This window comes from Pholcus phalangioides, unplaced genomic scaffold (assembly GCF_987345545.1).
Source record: "Pholcus phalangioides strain wild (caught in Gottingen) unplaced genomic scaffold, Ppha-v1.0 ptg000015l_1, whole genome shotgun sequence".
NCBI classification, from domain to species: domain Eukaryota; kingdom Metazoa; phylum Arthropoda; class Arachnida; order Araneae; family Pholcidae; genus Pholcus; species Pholcus phalangioides.
Window position 1 is genome coordinate 3,607,282 of NW_028301608.1, and position 12,232 is coordinate 3,619,513.

A 12,232-nucleotide genomic window follows, 5' to 3' on the forward strand; every position below is an offset into this window, starting at 1 on the left:
AAATTTCCTTAATTCAACAATAAAATTTGATGGTTCAATAAACCTTCATTGAAATCCAGTGTTTATTTCTCTGATAGAGGAATTGATTTCCTTGATAAAACCAATCATTTCCAAAAATTTATCGTTTTTTTCAAATTCTTTTACCAAATAGACTGCTTTTCTGCCAATATATCAAGGAAACAGATATTTTCTGGATATTATACTGAGGTAAACTCGGCATGAGGTGCTGAAGTAGAGGCATTACTAGCTTCTCTTAACTTCAGCAAATGGCCCCCAGGTGGGACAGTAGAGATAGACAGCTTTTTCTTTTCCCAATATATTAAAGAAACAGATATTTTCTGGATAGTAAGCTGAGGTGAACTCTGAAAGAAAATCCATCTTGTATGAAGAAGGGGCCTGGTTCCATATCCCGCCGAAGGCAAGATGACTTATGCATAGTGATTAATATTTGTTGTGTTAATTCCAATATTCATTTAAGCTGAGAAAGGTTTCTGAAATTATTACATTAAGTAGATATTTTTAACATGATTTTATCCATATAAGTGGGGTATCCATTTATGTTACCCAATTAAGTGGGGCTGACTGTATTTGAATGTGTTATCATTATTTTTTATTTATTTATGTGAATTAGTGCATATCCAATATTCACTATCTAACAATTCATTGTAAGCTATCTTTTTAATATTGTTTTGATATTACAGGTTCATAGGGGCAAAAAATAATTTGTAACACAAAATTTGTTATAATCTGGATCGACTGTATTTTAAAATTACAAACTGAACTCTTGAATCCTGAGAGAACTTTTTGAATAAATTAATTACAATTTTTATTAATTATGTATATGATTATGTCGAGATTGGTAAAATTATGCGGATGGGTTGACCATGACCTCATTGAATTTTAAAAAAATACAACCTTTCTGGTTTCTCCTTGATTCAGTTTTTTCTTTTAGTTCTAACATTGTGCTATAGCATGATTATTGTATACTGTTGTAAAGGTAAGTTGAAATTTGAACATTGCATATGGTCATATATCCATCTGTCCTTTGTTTCAGGTATGTATTGTAGAGATTGTGTGTATTTTATATTTTTTACATAAATCTGATCAACTTTTATTAAAGTTTGAATTTATAGAAATATATATTTTTTGAGCTCTTAAATTTATTGATTCAGTTGCATGCACTTATATTGAGTTAACACTAAAATGACAGAAGTAGTCATTTTGACCTCAAAGCTATTTTGACATGCAATTGTATCTAAACTGTTAATTTCAATTCATTGAAATTTTGAGACACTTCTCATTGTCGTTAGGCTTTTGAATTATAAGATAAATGTTCCATTTTTTTTAATTAAGTGGTAAATCAAAGTTCTATGTAGAACTATAATAGCAGTCAAAAGGATTGCCATAGAGATTGTACATGAACATGATTTTGAAAATTTTTTTAATGTAGTGTTTCCTTATGTGAACATAAATATTGAAAGAATAGATGTTTCAACACATGATGTTTGCTGTTTTCAGTAGCCATTTTGTACCATTAAAAAATACATTTTTGAAGAAGCTTTTCATTAGAAGTTATGAGATTCATTTGTAGTTTCTATATGAATCTTTCTGCTATTGTAGCAGGATTTTTTTGCATTCTTTGATGGACTAGAAGTAGACAAAAAATGAAAATTGGTATTTGTTGAAACAATGTGGCATGACAAAGCGATGCGTCATTTCTCTAGATTTGACTTGAGACAGACACCTTCAATTCTACTGGCCAATATTGCATTCACCCTTGAACCGATATTACCATTTCCCTCTTCTGTTTGAAATTCAGGAGTTTATTTCCTAACTGATGAGAACATCAAACCTAATTGGAAACTGCTGCAACAGAGCATGTTGGCAATTCAGTACATAGTAAATAACCTGAAAAAATTTACTGAAATTTTTGTCAATTACTGATTTTGAAACTGTATTAGGTTCCAAATGGGAAGAAAAGTTTCAATAGACTATTTGTTTGCATCAATTACACCCCCCCTCCCCCAGTGATGAAAGCATTTTTGTACGAGAATCGACATATAAATATTTATTTCGAATATTGACATTAGGAAAAACATGTGGCTATTGTACATGCATTATACACTCTCTCAACTCTGGTGCCTTGTGCTACTGCACAGATGCAGGTGGCAAGAGGGAACACCATCTCTTGGCATATATATCAAACTTAATTTACTATTTGTGAGGCAATTCACTAAAGAATATTTATTGTTACAATGCGATAGAATCGCAGAAAACTTCCACCGGATGACAAATTACCAAAACAATCTATTTATATACAGGTATAAGCAGAGAAAGTCTAATTCTTGAAAGTTCTGCCTGTGGAAATGATGAAATGGCCGACAAGGCTTAAAATCATTCCCAGAAATCATGAAATTTCATAATTTTGCCATATGTGCTGTAGATGTTTTCGAGCAAATGGATCTATGCACAATGTGATCAGTATCAAAAAGCTATTTTACATGTATTTGCTTTGCACAGTACAAGATCTCAGGGTTATTTCTGTCTTTCACAATCAGGGGTTCTATAAACCTGAGAGAGGTAATGTCCAGCAAAAGATTGCAAATCGCATGCAAAATATTTCCTTTTGAAAAAAAATCTAAAATTGGTAAAAAATAGTCTAGTTATTGCTGTGTTTGCTCCCAGATTTATGAAACCATGTCTCTTACTGGGATTTAAACGCTATATTTATTATTATTATCATTTTTATTTATTTATTTTTTATTTTATTTATTTATTTTTTTATTTATTTGTTTATTTTTTTTTTTTTGTCGTGCTTATTTATTTTGAATACTTGGATTACTATCTGAATCAAGAGTGACCAACCTGTAGCATGCAATGGTACTAAGCATCAGGGTTTAAGCTAGATAAAAGATTCCTTTAGCAAAAAAGTGAAAAGGGGGGAAGCTTTAACAAAATGCTACAATGTTAATGATTTATGGCTGGATGTCTTCTTGTTTCGTACCTCCTGTACGCATTTTTGCGAAAGTGACTACTACTCTCGCATTCTAAGATTTCATTTCACATTTTTTGCAAAATGTGACCGTAACTTAAAACCTACTAAGCATGACAGGCGGAGTTTGCCACAAAAGTTTTGAAACAGTGAATTGAGGATAGAGAACATTTACTTGTATCTCTTAAGAAAGAATTTTCGATGTCAATGAGATATCACATGTTAGGATAATTCAGTATATAGTAACCTATATATTGCAATGCACTTGGCTTTATGTGATCACATCAAGACAAAGAGTTTATGATAACAATTTATTAATAAATATATAAAGAAAAGCATGATAAGCACAGATTTTATTCAGAACTTGATAGGCGATAGGAAACTGTAAATTCATTGATACGTTGCAAGGCTTTCAAAGGTTGAAAAAATTACAAAAGTTTTAAAAATTTCAGATTAGACTAGTATATGTATAATTTTTTAAATAATGTTAGAATGTGTAAATATTTAAATATGACTCAAATTGAATTATGATACAACTCATTTATTACCTTGTTTGGACAGGTAATTTTATTTTAGTGATCAAATTTTATATATGTTTGAAAAGTGTGTTGTTACAATTAAATTAATTACTCATTCACTAATCGAAAGAATGTTTCCAACTGTTGTTTTATTTCTTATTTTCCCTTAAAATGTATTTCTATTCAAGAAAATACAAAAAAAATTCATGAAAGTTTTAAGATATAATCCTTATAATGTTTTTTATTCAAAATACCCAGAAATATCAAAAATATGATGCTTTTGCATGCTCATCAAAATTGCTTCTTATATTGACCCATGCTGGGTGTTTTTTCCCTCATGATTAATCATTGAGTGATCTGTCACCCTGATTTGATTGAATATCAAGTTGTAGAAAAGATTCACACATGAGCCGTTTGAACAGAATATGCCGGAGTAACTGTAAAAATTTCTCTGATGCAGAATAACCTGAAGAGGAGGTCAATTCAGCAAGATCTGGATCCATTCAAGAGAGTGATTATCACTTTCCTCCCTGATTGCAAGAAGGAACGGAACATCATTTCCTAGGTCAAACAGCACTCATCACAAATTTTAATATCGTGATGTTACGTCTATAACTGAAAGGTGTAGATACATTATTTACTACATATTTCCTTTTCAAAAATGAAGAAAACCCACTTCATAAGACAATGAAAAAGTCAACTCTCTGAAACTAATATTTTTAATACATATAGAAAAATGTGTAGCACAGTACATGAAATTTTCATTGTGTTACGTTATGGTATGAAAATGTTTGAATATTTAATGCTGTGTTTGTTCATTTTCTTTTTTTTTTCTTCCTTTTATTCTATAGATAACAGAGGAATTGGCTGCAACAATACGTCATGGAAAAGGGAAGTTAACCAAAATAAAGAGGTTTAGTTGTAGATTTTGTGGCAAAATGTTGTCATCTCGATACACATTGAAAATGCATGAATTCAAAATACATAAATTTAAGTGGGATGATAAGGATAAAGAACACACCAAAGTGGCTACAAGTCAGGCACATGGAAATGCTGCAACCGAAGCTTCCTCTCCTAATGAACCAAAAAAAGATGATTCGACCGATTATCAAGATCCTAGTCAAAATATGGTTGTCAATAACAGCTATGAAGGAATCATTGACAGTGAATCCAATAAACACAGTGACACCTTAGAAAACAAAATAATAAAATATTTCTCTGATTTTATGAGTCCAGTGAGTGAACATCCATCATCCAGTCAAAATTCTGTTTTTCACTCAGAAACTGGTAACAATATGCTTGACAGTTCTTTAGACATGCCTTTGCAAGATCCAGAGATTGATAATGTGAATAAAAGTAGTACATGCGAAACCTCAGTTTCGAATAATGAACGTCTATTTATACCATCATCTGCACCTATAGAGCAAAGGTATGCCAATGAGCCCAAAGATAAAAATTTTCAGTCGACTGAACTGAGATCATCTTGGCAAGTAGCTGGCTCAGCAATGCAATGCCTGAACAATCCATTTATGGATGATGGTGATTTTTTCAATGGATTTCCAGCTCAGCCTTCAGATTTTTTTGATAGACCTGATTCATCATTAGTTGCTGATAATGAGTGCTACGGTACAGAACCTGAGCCTTTTTCACAAAACCCTAACCAAGAAAAGAAGGGCCATAATGATGAACAATTTCAAGACTCTAGCAAGAAGAATTGTCTTCAAGGGAGACCTCCTTTTGCATCAGTGACGTGCAGTAGCCTTGATTTTAATGACAACAAAGTACCTCCAGAACCTCAAGGATGGAACAACAGCTGCACGCTGTCTTCTTACACAGAACCCACAAAAAATGAAAGTTACTCACGGGACCTGAAGAAAGATCTCAAAAATGAATTTTCTTCTAACTCTTATCAAAATATCAATTTTGAAGTTGATGAAAGCTGCTTGCAAACTGTCTCTGGTGGTGGTAGCAGTGATGATCAGATTGTGGATGTTGATTTCAAATTGCCCCTGAGAAATTTCAGTAGCCCAAGTACTTTGCATGCTCATGGTTCAGAAGCAGATTCATTTTCACCATCGTATAATTCATCTCCTCCTTTTAGTCCATCATCTTATGTATCAGGAAATGAACAGAATTCTAATTTGGTTTCTTCACATTTAAAAAATAGCATTGTCAAGAATGAGAATAAAGATGATAGAAGGAGAGATCAAATAGTCTGTAATGTGTGTAAAAAACTTTTATCCTATAATTATTTAAGAAAACACATGAAAATTGTCCATGCTATAGATTTCAAGGTCTCACGTAAAACAGTTAAAACTGTTAGTCCATCAAGTTACAATGAATCAAGCTCTGTATCATCTGATTCTGAAATGCAATCATTTAAATTTCCTGACTCTCCCACAGCAAGACCACAGTCAGCTATTTCTTCCTCACCTATGTCACCACAGATAGCTAATTTGAATATTCGAGAAAAACGACATATTTATGATGATACTCCTTATATGTATGTTGGAGATGAAAAGTTGGGAACATTGCCTTTCTCTAATATGAAAGAATCTGTGGATAATGTGAACTTCAGCGATTCAGATCTAGTGAGTGGATACATCAGCTGTAAAAAACATATTCCAGCATCTACTGAAACTGCATCCCAAACTTCCCGAAATGATGCAGAGATTAGTGACAGCACTTCCCAGTCAAGTAGTGTTTTGCCAAAAATTACATGTGGCAGTACACTGTACCAGGCGCTTGTTGGAAAAGTGCATTCACAGATCACTACAAGCTCTACAAGCGCAAAAACTGTTGAAAAAAGAATGCTTCAAACAGAGGCCAATAAAAAACCACTTGAAAATACTGTGGCAGATATTGATTTCAAACCAGTTGTTTCCAGTGATATTTCACTTGGAAACATTGTCTCTCAGAATGTGAAATGTTTGCCGGATAAACCTTTTTCTTGCACTATGTGCCAAAAAAGTTTTTCTTCAGAGGCATCCAGAAAAAGACACATAAAAAATGTCCATAAGAACTCTTGTGAAGAAAATGAAAAGAGGAAACGAGATGAAGAAGAAGAATGTAACAGAAAAGTTCAAAGTATTATTGAGAGGATCACTCTTGAGACAAAATTGATGGAGGAAAAAAAGCGAAAAACATCTGCCGTACTGAAGAAATCGTCACTTAATGCAACTTCCTATAGTTCTCAGTCTGCAAATTTATCTAAGGCCTCAAACGCTATAGGAGGACTAAGTGCACAGACTGGTTTATCAGAAGTTGGAAAAGGAACTGGGAACTATAAAGCTATTTTTGTGACTCAGTTATCTGAGAGTAATCCATCATGTGCACCCAAAGACAAAGTCATGCTTTGTCCCACAGTTTCAATTGCTCATTCCAGAAGTTCTATACAAATTCCAATTATTTCCCAAATGTGCCCCACACGTAAAAACACACCAAACGAGTTGTGCCTTTCAGACACTTTTGCACAACAAACACAAAACCTATTGCATTCCTCAGATTCTTCTAAATCAGAGTGTCAGGGAATTGGTATTGAAAGCAGTAACATGAAAAATGATGATTTTTTTTCACCCATCGAAACCACTATTGGTGACTTGCAGCCTCTACTCAACACTGATAATCATATGTTTAATTCATCATTGAATGCTTCTCATGGGCCTAAACCTAATGCTCAGGGTGTTGTCCAACCAGAATTCATAGGCCTAGATACTTTGGTGATGCAATATTTGAATGATCCTGAAAATAATGGAATATCAAATCCAGAAACGCTTGGCCAAGACATCGCCTTAAAGACTGAACATATAAATGACCTCCAGGTAAAACCAGAACCTCCATTTAATAAAGATCATGCTGTTCTCGATGCTGCAAGTGCTAAATGTGTTCTGACTAAATTTTCACCTGCTTTGAACATCACAAGTAATAAAGAAGCTGGTGAAACTAAAGTAATGCAGCCATATAGAGATACTTCTGGAATTGATGAAAGTATTATAGCATCTTTACCTGATCTCAGTCCAGCTTTGAAGTCAAATGTGAATGCTGTGATTATCCATAAACCAGTTGATTCTCCTTTATTTGCAGAGTATAATAGTCATAGACTAGCCACCAATGTACCTGCTTCAAAACAATCATGTGTCAACCACCAACAAAGTAATGTTGGTTTTCAATCGACAACATTTGGCAATACAAATGCATGTTCAGTATTATGTAAAAGTGTGCATCTCAAATCATCTGTTTGCAAGCCTAGTCAGAATGATAATTTATCATTATCAATGTCATCCAAGCAGGAAAATTTTGGCTCTCATCCTGAAAATGCAGAGAAATCTTCAACACCAGGCAGCATGGAACTGAAAAACTCTCTCACCAAACAATATGGTGACTTCAGTTTCTCATTAGCAGATACTTACAATAAATCACAGATGAATGCATTCACCAACAACATGTGTGATATCTCAAACACTCTGTCTGATGCTATTTCCAACTATGAGATTGGTAATCATCAAAAAATTCCATCATATGGTTCTTCAACAAGTGACAACCAAATGAATGTCCAATCCAATCGTGCCCATATTGATCGGACATTGAATAATAAGATAGCTACAGTGACTGATAGGTCAAACGAAATTGCAGCACATCATAATTCTACCAATGCAAAGCCCATAACAAGTTCCGCACTACCATATGTTGCATCTGCTTGTGATCAACCAAAGTACATCAATGCATCTGCTAGCTCCAACAGGAATGATTATGAATCAGTAGCTGTGGTATCAGCTGCTGATTATGTGAGGAATAAGTTGTTTGAAAATGGTAATATGATATCGCCCCACAGCATGACACAGTGTGATAAAAAATCTTTAACAGCAGTGAAGCAAGACTATATTAATAGAAATCAACCTTTTTCTAATACCAGTTCCACTGTGGTATCTGTTCAGCCTCAAGAATGTCATGCTAATGTTGTAGATACACCAAAGTTATCACCAACTTCTAATCCTGATAGAACTCGTGGATCTGGTATGGTTATTTCACTAGCATCTGCACCAGTGTCGTGTAGCAGTGGATCTTCATCTGTGATTAGTAACTTCAAATTGCCACAGTGTTATGGTAAAAAGTCTTCATCCATGCTTAAAAGTCCATTACCAGTAGTAACTACCAACTCAAACATGGTTCATTCGTCCACAAGTTGCATATCAACCCAATCTTTTAATTTTCCCAAGAACCATAGCTATGATGATACAATATCTCTATCAACTTTCTATGGCAGCAACAGAATCACTTCACCTACATCAAGAGGATCCATTATGAAAACTTCAAATTTGAAGTTTAATGAAACCGTTGGCACATGTTTATCAAGTGTTGATGATGTTTCAACTTCGGGACTATCTGAAAGCAATAACTTGAAATATGTGAAACCTTTGAAATCTGCTAGTTTCATTAAAGCATCTACGTTAATTCAGGCTGATGGGAAAAAATCAACAGAGCTTCACATAGCAGAACCAAAAACTTTGCTAATTGATTCAGAAAATATTGACATTTCGTCATGCATATCAAGACCAGCACAAAGTTCTGAGCAGTCATCAAATTTTTCTCGCAAATGTATTGCTAAACAAAAGAAATCATTCACAAAGCCCAAACTTTCTGGAATGAAAAGCCAATGTTCGCAGACAAGTAATGATACTGGTGTTACTGTAGAATCTATTAATACTTCACTTAATGATACACATCATTCCCCATTATCTTCACCCATAGTTCAACGAAAAGTGATTAAAGGCAAAGAAGTAAAACTAGTTTGTCTGGATCGAAAAGTCATGGAGACGCAAAATACTGCTGTTGTGCTATCGAGATTAGAATCCAAACAAACAGTTGGCGTTTCATTGTTGGATGCAAATGGCAGAAAAACCAACCTCCATCATAGTGATTTGGTGAATGTTTCAAAAATTTTGTCGAGTATTAAAAGGACAATTGTACCTTGTAAAGAAGACATGTATAAGAGCTTAAAAACTTGTTCTACAAAAAATGTTCTGTCATCTGATAAAGCTGGAAAGGACAAAGTTAAAAATTTTGATGTGAACCCCGGCCAAAAGGCTTCAGGTATTTCAAGAGTGACTGCTGATACATCAACTGGCACAGAAGTTAGCGATGCAAAAACGTCTATATCTAAAAAAGAAAACATTGATTTTTCACACGCATTGATTGAAAAGCCATCTAAAAATTCACAAAATGAAAACTGCACAAAACTTGTTATCAGAAAAGTGAAATTAAACCAAAAAAATGAGGTACAATATTATGTTCCTTCCTCTAAAACTGTGTCAGAAGATGAGGCCTCTTCTTTTTCTGAAGCTAAAATACACAAGAATAAAGGTAATGCCGCCAGTCAAGTAACCAAGGAGGATGCTGTCGGTCCAAAAGATTTGAAGGGTAAAAGTGGGCTTAGCCGAGAGAAAAAAAAGAAAAAGAAACTTATTTCCAAATCCACTATAAATGGACAGCTATTTTTATCAAATGTAGAAAAAAATCTTGAAACAACAAAGGTGCCTAATGAAACTAAAGTATTTCAGTCAAATAAGAAGAGCCCTGCCCTAGATGAAATAGAAAATAAATTGGTCGATCATTGTGAACGTGAATATCTCACTAACAGTTCAACTGATAAAGAGTCATCTATTGAAAATGAAAAATGTGAATCTTCTGTTAAGAGAAAACAAGCAGTAGAAATATCCAAAACACCTGCAAGGAAACATGTAAATAACAGGTCTTTAAATTTATCTGGTAACTCAAAAAATATTAACACTTTTGAAAGTTCATCACGGGTGAGTGGGAATGTTGAGGGGTCTGATAAAACAGATTTTACAGTTTCTGATCTGCCCAGCAAAAGGAATCAGAGAATGACAAGAAATAGCACTTGTGGGGATAGACAATCATCAAGTTGGCAAGAAGAGAAAACACTTTCTTCAACCAACAGTGCTAAAGATCTTGAAAAGAAACATAAAGGCAAAGAAGTAACTGCTTCCAGCCTCGGAGTTAATTTGGCTTCAGGGTGCGATACAGACAAGAAAAGGGCACAGAAGAAAATTTGTATTGAGGAAGGCATCCGCATTACAAAGCGACCAATCAACTCGGAACGGGTGGATGGACAATTGATTAATGTGAATGAAAATGAAAATTATTCGCTTGAAACCATCAAGAAGGAGCCCTTGGACAATGATGTTGAGCTCAACATTGATGTTCCTGAAATCACAAGGAAGCATCCGGTGAAGTTGACCAGGAAACGGAAAAGAAATTTGGTGAGTGTGAGAAATGGCATGCTTGAGACTACAGAAGTTTCTTCATTTGTAAATATTAAAGCTGAAGAAAAGGAACCTGTCTGCAAAATCAAAGAAAAAATGCATTTCAATGTTGCCACACCTTCAGAACAAAAAATAGTGTGTGGTTCAAAGGTTTTCGTTACACGTGACTGTACAGTCAAGTTAAAGAAAGTGGACATTTCTGCTGTCAATGGGGTTCCAACATCTTCATACTCGAAGGTTCTTGGGAAAAAAATTCCTGTAAGCAAAATGTGTAAAAAATCCAGCCGTAGCAGCAAAAAGCGAACTGGTGCTATGTTGGTTGATGAAAACGTCCGGGACTGTGTCGCTTCTAAAAAATCTGCTTTATCTGAACATAAAGCCAAAAACTGTAAAACTTTAATCGTGGAAAAGGACATGAAAGCCTGTCATAATGATGTAGAAAAACAAACTCATTCATTAGATGAAACAAGTGTTGAAGGGAAACATCTAAGGCCCCGTCGTAAAATGGTTTCCCATAATCTGTGGAGCAAAAGATCATTTGTGAAAACTAGCTCTATACCTATATGTATCACCATCGACTCAGATTGATGGTAGTTCTTTTGTGACCTTATATAGGTGGCGTTTCATGGGGTTCACTTTATCTGAAAACATACAAATGGTAGTTTTCCTTCAAGCAATTTCTTGGACATGAGTAAAACAATGCGTGCAAATTTTTGTTTTTTTGCCTCATAACTTTATCTATGCAATATCGAAGTGTAAATTTATATTTTCCTTGTATATTTGCACCAAGAATCGTTAAAGCAAGCCATTTTTGTTGTGTATATTATAAAGTACATTTGCTTGTCTGTACAGTGTTGTTGCATGCAGAAATATTTTTGTACACGAAGAGAGTTGATGTTAATTTATCGTATTTGTAATCATTATTTGTAAATTAATAATCAGTGAATCTTGTTCAGTTACGACATCATCATTATCAATGTTCATCTGGAAGCTGATTAAAGTTTGTTTTTTTTTTCTTTCTTGAAATAGTCAATTTCATTCTGTTTTCAACTCAGTATATTGATATTGCTGTAGGTCAGTGCTTTTCAAAGTCTAGGTCCCGGCTCCTAGGGGTGTTGCCAACATTTGTTAGGGGTATTGGGAGTTAGCTAAAAATATTGATTAGTGTGCGTATTTATGCTTTGAAGTGGTTTTTTTAGGTAAAATACCTACTACCTATATATTCTGGGGAGCTGCAGATGAATCATGAATTGGGAAAGGGAGCCGCAAAAGTGAGAAAATTTTGAGAAAATGCCTGCTTTAGGCATTGTAAATGATAAGCACACGTTATTTGCTAACCAAATTAAAAATGAGCCAGAAATTTTGTTATAAATTTTTACTTCTAAAAATTAAATCTTTGAGTCTCACTCTGCAAGAAAAATGATTAATGTGTAGTTTAG

General features: G+C 34.1%; 1 protein-coding gene across 1 annotated transcript in view; it reads left to right on the top strand.

Annotated features, from left to right (window-relative positions):
- Positions 1-11,809, top strand: part of LOC149075267 (uncharacterized) — a 61,587-nt gene extending 49,778 nt beyond the window's left edge. Inside the window, exon 8 of the mRNA XM_089242587.1 lies at positions 4,362-11,809. Within this exon, the coding sequence (XP_089098713.1) occupies positions 4,362-11,381 (7,020 nt within the window). The 3' untranslated portion in view covers positions 11,382-11,809. The remainder of the gene's footprint in view (positions 1-4,361) is intronic.
- The last annotated feature ends 423 nt before the right edge of the window (positions 11,810-12,232 follow it).